Source organism: Triturus cristatus, chromosome 8 (assembly GCF_964204655.1).
Source record: "Triturus cristatus chromosome 8, aTriCri1.1, whole genome shotgun sequence".
Lineage (NCBI taxonomy): Eukaryota > Metazoa > Chordata > Amphibia > Caudata > Salamandridae > Triturus > Triturus cristatus.
The window spans coordinates 108,308,423-108,327,343 of record NC_140591.1 but is presented as its reverse complement, the minus strand read 5'-3'; the positions used below and the strand labels follow the sequence as shown (position 1 = coordinate 108,327,343).

Sequence of the window (18,921 nt, the reverse complement as noted above, 5' to 3'; positions counted from 1 at the left end):
GTATAGACAGAAGCGTAAGAGCTATTAGAACATTCCACCAAGTGAGGGTGGAATGTTTTAATTTAAAAAGGAAGAAATAGACCGACATTGGAATGTAGGAGCAAAAGGCCTATGTCAGCAATTAATAGTCCGAAGCCACTCCACTGTGTTCAATGGAGCTCTCATCATTCGAAGTTTGAAATGATATAAGAACATTGGAATGTTGGGCGTTACATTGAACAACAATGGAGTGCTCCGGGCTTCTAATGGCCAGTAGAAGTCCGGCGCTCCAACATTCCAATGTTGTTTTCACAACTGAAAAAAGGCCTCACGGAGAATGAGGGGATTTCAATCCCCCCGGGCTCCGTGAGGCCTTTGTTTTATATGTTAGAACATTCTGCCCTGTAGTGGCGGAATGTTCTTATATCCCGCCTTAGGTTACACTGGCATTTAAGTCCTGCTCCCTTGTTAAAGGCCCTCACCTTCATCTCGACGTTTAACGCTAGAGCGGGCCTTTAATGGCCAGTATAACCTGCTAAGGCGGGCTATACAGCTATATTAGTACAACAGATATACAAGCCTCCTCTTAGAACCAAGGTTTAGGGTATGAGGAGAGTACCATGAAACAAGGTCGAGCAGCGGGGTAGAACGAAGGGGGTGACTGGGGCAGAGCCTATTCTAGCATAAGGCTATTTTTGGTAGCAGAGTAGGGTACCTACAGTGAGAAGTCAGAGGGGTCCAACTTACTTAAAATCCTATTTACACAGGAAGGCATCATAAATATATCACTTTTATCCAAACATTCCTTATGTTTTGGTTAAGCAGTTTCTAGAAATGTTTTTGGGCTAACTAATTCTGAATGCAACATTTTGTTGCTGGCCATAGTCCTGGAAAGTAGCATCAGTCTTTAACCATATGCTTCGGTCATAGAGGCCATATGAACTCAGAAGTTCTTGAATATTGAAAAAATCAACCTACTCTTCGTGCTGCATCACTCAAGAAAGGCCACAAATGATCAGCAGTAATAAATTAATCTTCAAAAATACACTTACCTCATCGCCAGCGGCACTAAACAATACTGTCCAAAGACCTGGAAAGAGAAGGAGGCGATTACTGTAAATGACTCACGACTCTCACTCAACAGGCAGTAAGTACTACAGGTACTTTCTTGAAAGCAGTAGCGGCTGGGGTGTTTACAGAGTGGCAGGCCGAGAGGTCGGGAGGGTGGACGGACGAGGCAAAAATGTATATAGGTATATATATATATATATATATATATATATATATATATTCACTGAAAAAACCATAGGTTTCACACATGTTATAGTTAGCTGGACATTTCACTCGTAAAAAACCAATGAAATTCCCCCGTTATACTTAGTGCAGGCAACTATAACTCACGCGACCGCAATCCTCTGTTGATGCTAATACTGTATCTTTCGCTATACATATATTACAAATATTTATTTTTCATAAAGACACATATGTCATCAGTGATGTAATATCTGACATCATCAGCAGAGGATTGCGGTCGCGTGAGTTATAGTTGCCCCCAGGGGCCCTCAGTATTGAAGGGAAATTATATCCCCAATTTAAAACGTGCCATAGTGCGTGTTTGCACACGTCACCTCAGGCCCCGTCCCCTCCCTTCACCACTGTGTAAACGCGCCCTGTTGCTGTTCTAAGTTGAGAGATTAAGTCCCCTTGAATCCTAGGGTCCCTAGGGTCAAACTAGACCACTAGGTACCTCCAGTAAGCGCCACAGAGCTGCGTTGCAGAGAGGTGTACAAAGGGGCTTGGCCTCAGAACACCTGTCTGCAGGGCAGCTCCCTGGCGCATACTGGAGATGCCTGTTGGGCTAGTTGGCCCTCAGGGACCCTCAGTATTGAAGAGGAATTAATTCCCCAACTTTCAACTCGCCAGGGGGTGCGTTTGCAGAGTGCTGCAAGGAGGGGGCGTGGCCTCCGGCACGATGCCAGTCTTTTATTTATTTTAATTTTTTAAGAAGGGGGGCTGTGTGGTTCCCCTTCTTATTCTAATTTATTGGCCCTGATGACCCCATCCCCCAGGGCCTGTCTCCTAATTATATTTTTTTGACCCCACTGTTTTTTATTATTTTTAAAAAATATATATTTATAGACACACCTAGGACATGCTGGCCAAACCGTACGTACCTATCACCATGATGATTTGCGTGATATTCATTAAAAGGCGACTATGCATACAATGAATCCACGTGGAATGTATTTACACCACTAGTGAAGCTCTGACATGTCTGATGCCCTACCGTGCCTAATCCCGGTAGACACCCTTGTCGTTTATTTATACAAACATGGGTAGCTATTGACGGGCACATTTAATACACATGCACACCAAGCCATTCAAAGGGGATTCGACAAAAATTCGACCAAAACTATGCAAGAAACCCCCCTCACGGTTAATAAAACACACATCCACTGCCGGATGTGTAATACTTTTTATTTTACTCTCTGGAAAGGGGACGAACATCACTTGAGAGTCACAGCGCGCTCCTGGCAGAGCCCAATGCTGTGTTACACTCACCATTGCCTGCTGAGTGCCACACACCTCTGTGTTGTATTCCACCAGCTAGTGCATATGCTATGACACTCTCTAGCCCATGTGCACTGTAACACCACCCCGTGAATATGTCATGCCACACTTGTCTTCGCACGGGTTATATTGCCCCATCTAACGTGCCTTCCTCGATGCCTATGTTATAACGCACAGTGCTATGCCATACATATTACAATCTGGGATCCATATCTTTGTCACAGTGCATATGCAACGTTACACTCCCCAGCACATATTTTATATTACAACTTTAGAGACTAGTTAGGTTACACAACACTGCCATGTGCATATTACACTCCAAGGCGCATATCGCATAGCACGCGCTAGTGCCTGTGCTATCTCACGCTCTCCAATGAATCTGTCATTGCGCACAATGTATTGCATATTATATTTCACGCCCGGTTCATCTTATATCATACTTTTTGGTGCATAGTTTATACCATACACTATATCTAGTTTTCATTTTCAATCGTGCTCTCAGGACTATGTTCTCTATAACACTGTGTTCACCTACCCTTTTCATTGGCATTACATTTTGCAATAGGGGGTGGAGGGTCAGGGGGTGTAGGGTCAGGGGGTGTTTCTGCCAAGTGAGCCCGGAGTCACAGTCACAAACGTCCTCTTCTTCCTGAATAAAAGTGAGATTACGCTGCATACTTGTTCATATTTTAAGTAGTTCGCACAGACACACGTTTTAAAAACAATAAAGTTCCTAATACCCGCCTTCTCTGAACAGTTAGCTTGCTGCCCCATCCCCCTCCTCCCTATCCTCTGTTGTGTGAATCCATGGACTAGCCTCCTCCCTCCTGCCATGCATGGTCTGATGTGCTGCCACTGCCCTCAATTTAGTATGATGACCCAGTCCACTCCTCCTGTCCTCCATTGCCCAATTCTATGCCCCATCATTGACCTCCTGCTTAAACTCTGTGCTTAGCTTGCTGCCCCTATTCTCCTTCCCCCTGCCCTCCGATGTCTTTGTGCATGCCCCTGCTCCATCCTTTTTGCCCACCATGTTCCATGGACCTGCCACTCCTATCTACTCTGAGTGTTCTGTTGAGCTGCCACTCCCCTCCCACCTGCCTAGCATTGTCAGATGACTGTAACCTGTCCCTGCCACCTCCACCCTGCCTGTCCACATGCCATGCCCCTATCCTCTTCCTCCTGTCCTACATGGTCCATTGTACTGCCACACCCTTCTGCCCTCCCTGGTCTGTTGTGCTGCAACTGCTCCTCCTTCCTGCCCCGTGCGGTCTGTTGTGAGGCCCCTTCCCCTGAACTTTCTTGTCTGTGCACAGGTCCTGACCCTCCCTTCTATCCTCCATCGTCCTTTGTGCATGCCCCTGCACCCTCCTTCTTGCCCATCATAGCCACTGTGCTGCCACTAACCCTCCCACTTGCCATGCATGGTCTTCTGTGCTGCCATGGCCCCTCCCACCTTCCCTGTGTGGTCAGTTAGCTGCCCCTGACCCCCTCCCACCTTCCCTCCATGGTCTGTGTGTATTCCATCACAGTCTCACTGTTGCTTTTCATGGTGTGTCTTGCTTCTAGTGCCCATCCTGCCTGACCTCCATGGCTATCTTGCTGCTGCTGCCCTGCCCCCTAGCCCCCAGCCCTCTGTTTACATGTGCAGACCCCTACTCCCTCCCTCCTGGCTTGTCTGTTCCATTGTAATGCCCCTGATCCATCCCTCCTGCCCTTTATGGTCTGTTATGCTGCAGCTTTCTCTCCTGTCTGTCCATTATGGTCAGCTAGCTACCATTGTCTCTTGCCCCTCAGTTCTCTGTTGTCCATGTGCATGGTCCTGTCCCCTCCCTCTTGCTTTCTATGGATTGTTGTGCAGCACTCCCGTCCCGCATGCCCTGTGTGGTGTATTGTGCTACTGCAAACCCTGATGCCTGCCCTGCAGGGTCAGTTTGGTGCACCTCTCCATGTCCCTCCTGTCCTCTGTTATCCAAGTCCATGTCCCTACCCCATTTCCTTCCATGATCCAATGTACCATACTTGCGAACATTTTGAACTTGGTAAGAGGGAGATTTTGAAAAAAAACTGGGGTATTGATTTTCCCCTTTGAGTTACATTGAAAAAGAGGAGATTGTAGTCAGGAGACAGATCAAATAAAGCCCATTTGAGCTGAAAAACATTGGACATTTCCTGGCTGAATCGGGTCTGTTGGCATGTATGGTTGTACTACCATTGCCTCTTCCTTCTGCCCACAATGGTCTATTACATTGCCACAGCCTCTCTTGCAAGTCCTGTATTGTTGGTTTGTTGCCCCTGCCCCCCTTTCCACTGCCCTCCATAGTCTGTTGTGCTGCCACGGCCCTTCCTGCCTGCTCAGTGTGGATAAATTGTTGCCTTTGCACCCTCCTACCTGCCTTCAATTTTCAGAGTCCGTGCTCCTGGCCTCTGCCTCTCAACAGTATCCTAATGAACAACTAGATTGCTAACATTCTATATTTATTACAAAAGTGTGGAACGCCTGACCTCATCTTGATGTAATCAAAACTGTAATACCTAGAGCATTTCCTTTAGAAATTACATATATGAGAGGGTCTTATTCACATCATAATTATGGTTAGTGCTCTAAAAGACTAAAATAAGGACATATTTTCTGAGTTTTCAAATAGCGACAAAGCACTTTTAAATTATTTGTTATCTTTATCTTTTTTTATCCAGTTGACCACTTGATTAAATGTTGCACTTAGGGGAGAGGATGTGGTGTTACTTCCAGAACTGCAGACTTTGCAACTGGGGAACCAGGTTGGAGTTTCTGCTTCAGCTCGACATTCTGTGATTCTGGTCAAATCACTTAGTCTCCGCATGTCTACAACCAAAATGAATTTGTTCTTGTGTGATGTAACCAATGCTCATGTAAAGCACTCCAATACCTGACAAGTCTGCACTATATAACACTGCAAAAACACAAAATAATAAGTTTTTTGCACACTTCTAGCATTGGGCTATATTTGGGCTACATCTGGGTGATTTTGGGCTACATTTGGGCTCTTTTGTCTCCGGTGGCCATCTTGGGAGATTTATTTGTTATGAAGTTTCCTAACTTCCTCATGTACTGCAGTCTCCTCAGTAGCAAATGCTTTCAGTTTTTTACTTTGATTCCATCATGAAGGTATTCAGATATGTCACACATTTGCCATAAATTCTGAAAGTTAGCACTCTAGTTGCTCATTAGATCACTGTAGTAAAACTACTGTTCAGCATGGAAGTCTGCTCCTGGTATTAAAAGTGCATGTTTCAGTCTGCATGTCAGAATTTTTTAATGAAATAGAAGAGGATTTGAGAAGTCACTCAAAATGTGCCCTCATTTTCTTTCTTCAGCATTAATCATAATTTCTATGGCAAAATGACCCCCTCATTGTGTTCCTTTTTAAATTAAATGTTTTAAGTGTTACCATTTTATTCCAATCAAGATGGCTTCAGGTGTGCCATACTTTTGTCATAATGAAGACAGTAAGCGCTCTAGTTGTTTTTAAGAACACTCTGGGACATTCTGTCATTGGGCTATACTTGGGCTACATCTGGGTGATATTTGGGCTACATTTGGGCTCTTTTGTCTCTGGTTGTTATGAAGTTTCCTAATTTCCTCCTTTACTGCAGTCTCCTCAGTAGGAAATACTTTCAGTTTTTTACTTTGATTCCATCAAGAAGGCATTCAGATGTGTCACACATCTGCCATAAATTCAGAATGTTAGCACTCTTTTTGCTCATTAGATCACTGTAGTAAAGCTACTGCTCACCAGGGAAAACTGCTGCTGGTATTGAAAGTGCATGTTTCAGTCTGCATGTCAGAATTTTTTAATGAAATAGAAGAGGATTTGAGAAGTCACTCAAAATGTGCCCTAATTTTTCTTTCTGCAGCACTAATCATACTTTTTATGGAAAAATGAACCCCCTCATTTTGTTCCTTTTTAAATTAAATGTTTTAAGAGTTACCACTTTAATCCAAGCAAGATGGCTTCAGGTGTGCCATACGTTTTATCATAAGTAGGACTGTTAGCGCTCTAGTTGTTCTTTGGAACACTCTGGGAAGCTGCAGTAGAACACAAAGGAATCAACTGACAGTCTCTGCCCTTGTTGGATGTACATGTTTTACTGAGAATGTCAGACTTCATTCTCACATGACTGAGAAAGATAATGTGAATTTACAGAAAATAAGCTCTCAGTTTAGCTTATAGATCACCTTCCAAACCTCTTTGGGAAAGGCATGAGAAAATATTTTTCTCTCAATCATGATATCCCAGCAGAAGGCTTTTTCACATGGTGAAATCACCTTAGAACATACCACAATTCCTAAAATGAGTATGGTACCATCAACAAATGATTTATAATGTAACTAAAGTCTTAAAACCTTCTATTAACTGCAATGCTTTTTAATGAGGTGCTATCATGTATATTGGTCCCAAGATGGCTGCCAACACTTCTTGGATGAAGTGCTGACAGCCAATCAGATCTCAGGATGAGATGTGTGGTTAGGCTCCGCCCACATATATATATGATTTTACTTTTGATTTTCTCAGGAACTACTGAACAGATTGACACCAGACCTGCAAAAGGCACTTCCCTGACCTGAGGACTACCTCTCTGCCAAATTTCAAGTAATTCTGTTCAGCCGTTCGGGCTGTACCTTCGACTAAAGGTCCTATGGAAAAATGCATGGGGAAAATGCGTTTTGGGACCCCCTTTTTTCTCGGCCCCCACTTGACGAATCAACCCGAGACTTTCAGGGTAGGAGCGGAGCGGAGCGCCCCACCTATTTTGAAAATTTTGCGAGGATTCGTCAACCGGCGCCAAAGTTATTCCAAATAGAATGTTGCGGATTTCCTATGGAAACACGGTCCTAACTATAACTATCTACTGGCGACCGCCAGTAGATTATATATATATATATATATATTATTTTTTTTTTAAACGCTTACCTGTAGCATTGCGCCCCTCTCTTCTGCAGGCACAGGGTCCCAGAGTGCACTGCAGCCAATCCCGACACTGCTTTCATGCTGCTAAAAGCAGCATCAGGATTGGCCTGAGCGATGTTGATCTTTGCTCCAAGTTACTTTGGGAGCCTGTGCCTGCCCTCTCCAACCCAGCCATGCAGCTGGGGTTGGTAAGAGATTCAGTGCGCATGACGGTTTCGCTAGACCGTCATGCGCAATGAATAGCAGTGGCCAACACTCCCCCTCTAGCCTATCATCCCCCGGGCCCCGCCCCCAAGCTTCGGCTCCAAGAGAAAAAATAAAACGATAATAACTAGGGTCTAATATTGTTTAATTTTTTAATTTTTTCTGCTGCTGGCAGGTGGGGCGACGCTTGAAAGTATTTACAAACCATCATACTCATATGCCAGAGAAACAAGGAAGACACATTTTAGATGACACAACTTTCCTGAATATCTGCTGCTTCACACTGGATTCAATGTTTCGGGTAGCACACGTAGTCCAATTTCATATTCCAAACCATGGATATCTCATTGGCAGATTTCTCACTCACAGGACATCTTCTGCCTTCATTTACAATCAGTCTTCCCTTTCCCTTCTTTCTAGTGCCGGTCATGGAGATATTAACACACAGCTGGCACGTTCACTGCGAGGAGAAGCAGCTTAGTTCTATTTCCAAATTACAGGCCTGTCATAAGCTCAAATGAACAGTCGAAACTTCTCCATTACAGCTACATACCGTGCAGACAACCTATAAAGATGGGATCCAACTGCTATGAAACGTATTCTCTAAATTAAAGCGATTATTTGACTCCACAACTACATAAAAAATAATTGCCATCTTTCGAAGCTGCAGGGTACTTCTAGAATTTGTATGGTCTAGATGGCAGCAAAATTACTATGGAATCCCAAGGGACTTACTCTGGATTTTGAGGGTGCTCCATGCTGAAACATATTCTAAGGTGAGATGGAGTACGAGGGGGTACCTTATGGGCAAAATTAGTATCAAACGTGGAGTAAGGCAGGGATGTAACCTTGCACCTACTCTACTTAGTCTTTATATTAATGGAGCAGTTAAATGGCTATGTCAATGTAGACGCAATGCTCCTAAATCCGCAGGTGTTCCTGTCCGGATATTAATGTTCGCAGATGACATTTTACTCATATCTAGAATCCCCTTGGGTTTACAGTCAGAACTGAATGCTTTTGCAGCCTTTTGTGTCAACAGGGGACTAGAACTTAACCCATCAAAATCAAAGTTTATGTCAATTACTGCGCATCGGTCTTTCAGAGTAAAGATGACAATAGATGGTGTTCCCTTAGAACAGGCTACATACTTTGATTACCTAGGAGTCAGATTAGCAGATAACTTGACAAGGGGGGGCACAACTGGAAAAAAGTAATACTATCTTACATCAGAAAGCATCTGCAATCAGGAGGATATACAAGGCTACTTTAGGGGCCTCAGTGTCTCCTTATATGTCCAGTTTAGATGTGGAGTTCTTCCATTAAGAACTTCCACATCAAAGTTGGACAAAACAGGCTCCTCCTCGAACTGCTGCCCACGGATTGAAGAGACGGAGGCAAATTTTTTTTTATTCTTTTGCCCCCATTTCTTATCTGCTCGCAAGAAATGGATCATCGCTGTGTGTAAACTTGTGGGTGTGAGGCATTATTGGGAGTCATTAAGGATTCTAAAAAGTTATTTAAAGGAACAAATAGTGTTTGATGTTCATCGTTTTTTATACTGGGCATGGAACTTACGAGTTAACGCCTTATGCTTCATGGCTAAGGATACTGAATAAATCTGGTTGGGTAATCGTATAACGTAAATGCGGTCTGCCCCAGTATGTTTTAATAGAGGGGATATACATATTTTTAGGTCATCAAGCAACTCCCCTTAACATGATTGAGTGGTTTGGTATTTTTATACCTTATCAGGGAATGAATGAATTGGTTTTGCTACTACTTCAATCTGCCCTAGGGGTTGTATTATATGGTTTGTGAGATGACACCTGTATTAAGCTTGAATCTTGAGATTAAATATCATATGTTTAAATTTTATTATGTAATGGTTTAGAAGAGATTTTAATCTGATGATTATATTGATCTGTTTTAATGTGATTTTATGGATTGATTAGAATACCTTTATGGCTTTTATCCAAAATAAAGTTATTACTGCTACTTATGATAGTCCTGATGAAGGCTCCAGCAATTTAATATTGCAAGCTGAAACAACTGCAGACCTATATCGATACCTTCCATTCCAAATATGTAAAATACTTTGACCCACGTGCTAAAAGGAAAGACTTCAGCCTATAACCCAATAGTGTCAGCTACAGTGTGTTTTGATTTTTAATAGACTTTATTAAATAGTCTTCTATTGGTGTAGGTGATTTATTTGGTTTGCGTTTCTTGGTAGACCACAGAGGGCAATCTACGAGTAGAGTTTGTGATTTACTTGGGTTATGTTTCTGTTCTATCCCTCGCTGCTTCTGGGTGAGAAGAGGGGCACAGGTTTGTATAACATATTTCAATGGTATAACTCAGTCTTTTGCATCTCAACTCAGTGCAATGCACTGTTGTATATCTGCTGCGACCTGATCAGAACCAAATTTTCGAGCCTCACTCACAACACAAAAAGATACTCCCGAAGGACTACACATCAACCGATATTCTTCCAACCATATATAACAAGGGAATAGCTTCTTACTCAACCCCATAAGGCCTCACAAGGATTAGGAAAGTACTATGCAAATGCCAAAAAAAGAGAAGATTCATCAGATTGCTATAAGCAGGTGTGGCATCAGAAAGTAACAAATAACGGTGTAAACCTATTGATAGGTCTCGTCTGCCACCAGCAAAAGCGGTCTGGTTGCGAGAGACCTATTGTACACTGAAAGTGGGCCTAGAGGCCGGCCATTACTTATCATTGGTTGGCTTTATTGCCACTCTCAGGTGCTTGGTTCTTTATCTAAGGCTTGCCTTCCTCTTCTTGCGTTTGTCCCTCCCCTGAAGCACAGCATCTTTATGATTCTGTTGATTGGCTGTCTTCTATCCTTCTACTGCTCATATTGAGGGAACTACTTTTTTCTTTTTCATTTAGTATTCCAGGAGAGTGCATGTGTTTTCTAGATATGTCCCTTTTGTGCTTCTTACCCCTCTAAAATGCCTGTTTCTCCTCCTCTCGCTGAGTTGCTCCTCACCCTTCTCTGTTTGACTGTAAAAGCTCAGAAACAGAAATATTTTTGTTGGGGTAAGGCTGAAGAACAGAATTTAATTGGTATTCTTGCTTTAGGTCAACTGAATTGCATGAATGCACAAGCTTTGGCACACTAATGCTTTTATGGCTCTGGGAGAAGATGCATCTGCTGCATTCACTCAGTTGGTCTGTGAGGCAGAAGATGTACTTAGCAAGACACTTCTCCTGGAGATCAATAAATCTACTCTTTGGGTTACTGCAGACTACCAAATGGATGAATCACGTGGAAAGTAAATAAGACCTTGCAAGTATTTCCTTTTATATTCTAAGGCTACTTTATTGTTTTAAATTCTGTTCAGAGTTTCCTGAGTAAAAGCACCTGAAAAATAAACACGCCAGGTTTAAAGGTTGAACACACTGAATTCAATGTACTGTTTAGAGAAACCATAAGATATGTTTGAAACAACATTTTTGAATGTTTTTCTTTTACTTTTTTTTTTAAACAATACTTTAAAAGACAAACATGGACAAAGCCAGCACCTTTGCACTCGCATTACATAGCTGAGACCAATTATTCTTGCCAATGCTCGTGTTTAAAGGCGCCGCAACTGAAATGTTTGTAGCATTGATAAGATGTGCTTGCAGCATGTACAACATATAGTATGGTCCATTTATGTATGGAATTAGATAACATATATTTAACAAATGATTAACCTTCAAAAGGTGTAAACATTTTCTCTCACTGCCCAATTTAGACTCATTTGCTAATATTAATAACTAACGTTTACCAGTATCTTCAGCTTGTGAAAAACACCCTGGGTACACTAAAATGCCATTCTAAATACAATGTCTATTACTGGACCAGTGCCATGGGCTAGCACTGCAGGAACTCTCTGCAATTGAATTCCAATATTTATATATCGCCACTAGCCCTATGTGGTGGAGCTGCGGAACATGCCTCCAAGGGAAGCATGCTACACCTTGTACGGTGTGTGGTTCAATTGTGTTGTCTTTCCTTTCATCTTTTCTGGGAAGTAAATCTGTTTTGTGTGTGAGGGCCAACGAGGCGCAGTAATCATGTTATGGGATGCAGCGCTTAGCAGAGTGATGGATGAAGACATGTGAGATATGCACAGTTTATGGTTTTGAAAACTCATAGCTTTGAGCAGCTCTGCAGGTCCCTTATTGGTATTTCTTATGTTCATAATCCACCTAGGAGGTCACTGCCTAGGGTGGTCTATTCTGAATTATTTTGTATAAAGTTTATGGTCCAGAGCAGGCATATGTTAATGGTAGACAGATCTGCTGGAATGGAATTTATTAAAATCAGTCAATTTATGGTCATCATTGCGAGGTGTCAAGAAGCGTTCATAGTCTGTAGCTGATAGGACCTGCAGTGGTCGACTAAATTAAAATACCTCCGTTAGGCAGCGGCATGTGAAAGATCTCTTCTGGGATTGCATGCCAGATCAGTTGGTGATGGGGGGTTTATTTTCTGTGGGCTGGTACAGCACTGGTGATGGACATGACCCTTAGCAGTTTTGTCTTATGTGAGTGTAAGAATGTCAAGAGGTAAAAGGGAATTATTATGCAGCCTGTATGAACCACAATCCACTGCCCACCACTGAGTGCTTTGGCATTAGTGTGGGTTATATGTGGTATTTGTATTGTAATTGCATCTATATAGCACATGTTATCCTTGATGAAGAGTTGTAGCGCCTTACTCTGGGCAGCACGCAGCTCCGGAGCCCAGAGTTAGTAGTTTTTTTTTCAGTTAATGGGATTAGTCTTGCACTCTTAAGGAAACCGTGACACGCGTTTCCTCCAGTTTCTATGTGGAGTTAGTTGTGATCTTTAGTGGCAGGGTGGGGTGGGGTGGGTGAATTCATGCACTGGTTGGCGGTTTAATGAGCCCAGAGTAGTTATTGTTAGGATGCAGGGGTATGACGTTTCAAGGAGAGGGTGTGATCTGAATTTTATGCAGACCACAGCACATGAAACAAAGCTTTATCCCGAGGTCTGGGACACACATGCACAAAATGAATGAAGGCTAGACACAAGGAGCTAAACAAAGAAAGCTCTAGCCCCCAACACCACATCTTCTCTTTGACACACCATGTGATCATGCACACAACAGTCTCTGTATAATGCAACTAATTTTTAGCAAATTGGGTGCACGATTTCCCACATCTAGCAGAACATAAAGGTACTGGGCAGCATACTCACCGTATTAGTCAAGTGAGCAAATATCCGGAAGGGGATTCCAGAAAGCCTGGGGGTCACCTGTGAAAAAGAACAAAGCACTGATTTAAAAACTCGTGCATGGGGAACATACTGATGAAAAATCAGACACAGCTCTTCCAAGCTTTAAGCAATGATCATTATCAGGAGTTGAGCACCAATGAGTATCTTGCATTCTGGATTCTAAAACTTGTAGGGGCAAAGGGCTCAAATCATAGTAAATAGAAATATATGAATTTTGTAGATTTACAGGCAGGAGCCAGTTTTCCATAACTTGACCCCTGTGTACATTCTGATGGAGGGACAAGCCACAGGGGTGCAGCTGGCAGAAGAGGGCATTTGCATATTTCTAAGTTTTTGTCCATATGGAGCATTGTCCTTACCCATTGCTCCTGAGAAAACTAGGAAGTCTGAGGAACTGCTCCCAACCGCCGCCATTCAGTACTATTTGCATCAACTTTTTTTATGGTGCTCCGCTGAGGGGTTTAAATAGAGTAACAAAACTATTCCAGACTTTTGTGAGGACCCCTAAAGTTACCACTTTCTGGGTGTTCTCCCTTTTTGCAATGGCCTCACCCTGGCAGCCAACAGGACAAATTCAGTCAGCTAGAGGTTTTCTGCTACAACACGTGCAATCTGAGCCCAGAAAAATCGACGGATCCATATTCGGTGGATCGAAGCCCGTCATTTGCAGGCGGAGCTAACAATTTCAGCGCGCAGATTATGCAGGCATGCAAAAGAATTTAAGAGCAAGCTCCATAATTAATATATATGGCTTATAATGTAGGTTTTTGGGACAAGGGAACCCATGACTGTTTCTTGAGGTCACCAAATGCCCAGTACCCGAGTTATCAATAACAGTATAACATGCAGGTAAAATCTGTTGTGATGTCTGGTACCTTCAATCAATCAATCAATCAATCATGGAATTTATATCGCGCGCTACTCACCCGGAAGGGTCTCAAGGCGCTTGGGGGAGGGGGTCTGCTACTGCTCGAACAGCCAGGTCTTGAGCTGTTTCCTGAAGGCGAGGTGGTCCTGGGTCAGCCGCAGGTGGACGGGCAGGGAGTTCCATGTCTTAGCCGCCAGGTAGGAGAAGGATCTTCCTCCGGCGGTGGCTCTCTGGATGCGAGGGACGACGGCGAGGGAGAGGTTCGCGGATCGTAGCTGTCGGGTGGGCGTGTAGAAGGTCAGGCGGTCGTTGAGGTACCTTGGGCCCAGGTCGTGGAGGGATTTGTGTGCGTGGGTGAGGAGTCTGAACGTGATCCTCTTGTTGACAGGGAGCCAGTGCAGGTCTCTCAGGTGGCTCGAGATGTGGCTGCGCCGGGGGGCGTCCAGGATGAGACGGGCGGAGGCGTTCTGGATACGCTGAAGTCTTTTCTGAAGCCTGGCTGTTGTACCGGCGTAGAGGGTGTTTCCGTAGTCTAGTCTGCTGGTGACGAGGGCCTGGGTGACAGTCTTCCTGGTCTCGGTCGGGATCCATCGGAAGATCTTGCGGAGCATGCGGAGGTTGTGGAAGCAAGATGAGGAGACGGCGTTGACTTGTCTGGTCATCGATAGGGAGGAGTCCAGGATGACGCCCAAGTTGCGTGCGTGGTCCGTTGGCTTGGGTGCGGTGCCCAGGGTCGGGGGCCACCAGGAGTCGTCCCATGCGGAGGACGACGGTCCCAGGATGAGGACTTCTGTCTTGTCCGTGTTCAACTTCAGGCGGCTGATGTTCATCCATTCGGCGACATCTTTCATCCCTTCGTGTAGGTCGGCTTTGGCGGTGTCGGGGTCTCTGGTGAGGGAGAGAATCAGCTGGGTGTCATCGGCGTAGGAAATGATGTTGAGGTTGCGTTGGCGTGCGATGGCAGCGAGGGGTTTCATGTAGATGTTGAAGAGAGTAGGGCTGAGCGACGATCCTTGCGGGACGCCGCAGATGACTTCGGTGGCCTCAGAGCGGAACGGAGGGAGGCGTACTCTCTGTGTTCTGCCGGAGAGGTATGAGATGATCCATTCCAAAGCATTCCCCTGGATGCCGGTGTCGTTGAGGCGTTGGACTAGGGTGCGGTGGCAGACAGTGTCAAATGCTGCGGAGAGGTCAAGGAGGATGAGTGCCGCTGTTTCACCTTTGTCGAGCAGGGCTCGGATGTCGTCGGTGGCTGCGATGAGGGCGGTCTCGGTGCTGTGGTTGGCTCTGAATCCGGATTGCGATGGGTCGAGGGATCCGTTCGTCTCGAGGAAGGCGGCCAGCTGCTTGTTGACGACCTTCTCGATGACTTTGGCAGGGAATGGAAGGAGCGCGATTGGGCGGAAGTTCTTGAGGTCGGTCGGGTCCGCTGTTGGTTTCTTCAGTAGTGCGCTGAGCTCAGCGTGCTTCCAGCTCTCCGGGAAGGTGGCTGTGTCGAAGGAGGCGTTGATGAGGTCTCGGAGGTGGGGTGCGATGGTAGAGGCGGCCTTGTTGAAGACATGGTGGGGGCATGGGTCGGTCGGAGATCCGGAGTGGATGGTGTTCATCATGCGTGTCGTGTCTACGGGGGTCACTTTGGTCCATGTCTGGAGGATAGCGGCGGGGTGCGTAGGTTCGGTCGATGGGTGCGGGGGTGGAGCGCCGAAACTGTTGTGGATGTCGGCGATCTTGCGGTGGAAGTACGAGGCGAGGGAGTCGCAGAGGTCCTGCGAGGGAGTGATGTCGTTGTTGCCGGTGCTGGGGTTGGAGAACTCCTTGACGATGTTGAAGAGCTCCTTGCTGTCATGGGCGTTCTTGTCCAGTCGTTCCTTCAAAGATTTCTTCTTGGTGGTGCGGATGAGCTGGTGATGTCTGCGGGTGGCGAGTTTGAGGGCGGTCATGTTGTCGGTGGTCTTGTCGAGGAGCCAGGCCTTCGAGGGTGCGGCAGGCCTTCTTAGAGTCCTTGAGTTCGTCGGTGAACCAGGGGGCCTTCTTGCTTCTGGGCCTGGTGAGTGGGTTCTTCAGTGGGGCGAGGTCGTTGGCACAGGAGGTCAGCCATTGCGTGAGGTCGAGGGCTGCTGTGTTAGGGTCCGTTGTCCTGACCGGTGGGTTCTGGCTGAGGGAGGTGGTGAGCTGGTCGACGGTGATCTTGCTCCAGTTTCTGTGGGGAACCTGCTTCGGGTGGTGGTGGACCATGTTCTTCTTGAAGCTGAAGTGGACGCAGCTGTGGTCAGTCCAGTGGAGTCCGGTGCAGTGGCTGAAGGTGACGTGCTTGCTGGATGAGAAGAGGGGGTCGAGCGTGTGGCCGGCGTAGTGGGTGGGGGTGTTGACCAGTTGCTGGAGTCCGAGGTTGGCGAGGTTGTCCAGCAGGGTGGTCGTGTTGCGGTCGTTGTTGTTCTCCAGGTGGAAGTTGAGGTCCCCGAGGAGGATGTAGTCGGTGGAGGGGAGGGCGTGAGGGCTGATGAAGTCTGTGATGTCTTCGCAGAACTGTGCGCGTGGTCCCGGGGGTCTGTAGATGAGGGTGCCTCTGAGGGTAGTCTTGGGGTCGGTGTGGATCTGGAAGTGCAGGTATTCGGCGGTGTTGAATGCGTCGGTGGAGTCAGTCGAGATGCGAATGGTGCTTTTGTGAGCGATGGCGATGCCCCCTCCGGTCTGGTTGTTGCGATCCCTCCTGATGATCTTGTAGCCGTCAGGGATGGCTATGGCGATGTCGGGGGCTGAGGAGTCGTTCATCCAGGTTTCCGTGAGGAAGGCGACGTCTGGAGATGCGGTGTCGAGGAGGTTCCAGAGTTCCATGGCGTGTCTGTGGACGGAGCGGGTGTTGATCAGGATGCACTTGAGGTGGTTGCTGTTGTCCGTCTTGGTGGGCGTGGTGCCTGTTTGGAGGCAGGAGAAGTTGCAGGATCGGCAGACGAAGGGTCCATGGGTGCGTCGCGGGGACGCTCGGTAGCATCCGGGGGCTCGGCCGGTTTTGAGTGCGATGAGCGTAGCGAAGTCGTAGGTCCTGCGGGGGGGCTGGCGGGCGCGGGGGCCAGGGGGTCTGGCGCTGGGCGCGGTCCAGGCGCGGACGGGCGCAGACGGGCTTACCTTTAGCGCACCTTCGGCGCTCAATCGGCGCTCCCGCTGCGCGCGTCCGCTGCGCGGTCGCTCAGGGGGTGTCATAAATAAGGAGCCGGGAGGGAGGGTCAGCTGGGAGGCGGGAGCGGGTTGGCCAATGGGCAGTGAGGGGAGGCGGGACTGCAGGCGGAGGCGGGAGCAGGAAGGAGGAGAGCGGGTCAGCGGCGGCGGAAACGGCGGGAAAAACGGAGCTGAAGTGACCGGGGCAGCGTCGGTGGTCAGCGGGCGAGGAGGGGCAGCAGCGGCAGGAAAGCGACAGGCGGGACCTGAGAGGCAGCAGGCAGGAGGCGGCGGCGGCGTGAAACCAGGTAAGTGGCGTCAGGCGGTAGTTACAGGGTGGGCAGGTGCCAGGCAGTGACAGGTAGGCAGAGCAGTGGAGAGGAGCGACCGGCTGTGGGGGCACTTCAGAGTCATTGAGGTGCCCTCATAACTCCCTTGGGGTTACCCTGAAAGGGTGTGCACTGTATACAAAGCACAGAACCTGATGGAATCATCTGCACCCAGAATCATTTTCAATGGCTTGAATCCAAACACCACAGGAACCACAAACATGCTGTCCAAGTTATTGGGGTTTATTTCATTAACTTGGGGTTTCGTGAAGCGCCGATGTAGATTTTGAATCGCCAATGAGCACTTTCCCAGTGGTAGAGACGAAGGTCAACCGGGAGAGGCAAAGCTTCTTTAGGTGTGTTCTACACTTCACATGCATTGTAAGAGGTGTCTCTGAAGTCGCACCGAGCTTGGGGTGTAGAACGTTCGAGGGCAGAGCCTTGAAAGAAGAGAATTCTCCCACCAGAACGTTTACGCCAAGCCACTCAAACAGCGGGCTCTGGGATGCACACTATGAGAAACTGGTAGGCTTGAAAACCGCGGCGAGGCATGGCCTTCCATTTACCAAAATGCCAGGGGTATCGGAAGTGACATCGCACGCTATTTGACCTTTACTTTCACTCACATGCTTACTCATACTAACACATTCACACACACATTCACACACACACACATTCACACACACACACATTCACACACACACACACACACACACACACACACACACACACACACACACACACGCCATACATTTAACAGCATTTTTTTACTTACCTTAGCTTCCAATAGGGTCTTATTCCAGCTAATGTACTCCATTTTCTATTACACTAATAGTAAATAATATTATTCACTATTTGTATATTAAAAAAATTGACAAACCAGGCAAGTGGAGTTTCAACCAGCGTCCATTAGGAAAGGCTGCCCCTGTGTTCCATGCACTGATTTTGCCACTTCTGAGGCCAGGGGTCTCAAAAGGAGTGCCGGGGTAGCAGCGGGCAAGCCAGGGTTTATCGGTGCAACCCCTTTCCGACCCCTAATTGACGTCTATGCGGCAAGGGTGTCTGGACCACAGCTATAAGAACAATGCCCACATTTTTTTTTAAACACTACCTTTCTTGACCGGAATCCCGCCCAGAGCCTTCATGGCAAGTGAGATATGGTCCATAAAACAGAAACTGCCGATGAGTCGCAAATCAAAATCTTTGGACTTTTTTTCACCCTGAGAGAGCCACATACCATTACTACTTTAAGGAGTGGGGTCATCGTTTGAAATAAGAGTAGCAAATGACGAGCCCTTACAAGAGACAGACAATGGAACCAATTTTTTCGGACATTGTCAACTAAATGGATTAGAGAGGAGTGAAAAAGAAGTCAAATGAAACCTCTTAAATGCAAGCTTTCTGTAAATATTTAGTGTTGGGGTAGGGCAAGTGAATGGGACTGGACTGAGGCCTACAGCTCTCCAACCAGGATCTCTGTTTTTAATGCACTAGGAAGAGTCCATTTTGGTATCTCCATTGCTGTACGTGCTCTATGGAAATAGCCATTAGGTGGCGGTCTCCAAATCCCTCGTACAGATT

At 46.5% G+C, this 18,921-nt stretch overlaps 1 protein-coding gene across 1 annotated transcript in view; it reads right to left on the bottom strand.

Moving 5' to 3' along the window:
- LOC146801648 (uncharacterized) overlaps positions 1–18,921 on the bottom strand; it is a 203,952-nt gene that overhangs the window by 148,682 nt on the left and 36,349 nt on the right. The window contains exons 2-3 of the mRNA XM_085621130.1: positions 12,949–13,005; positions 1,032–1,069 (exon numbers count right to left, since the gene is read on the bottom strand). Coding sequence (XP_085477256.1) covers positions 1,032–1,069; positions 12,949–13,005 — 95 coding nt within the window. The remainder of the gene's footprint in view (positions 1–1,031; positions 1,070–12,948; positions 13,006–18,921) is intronic.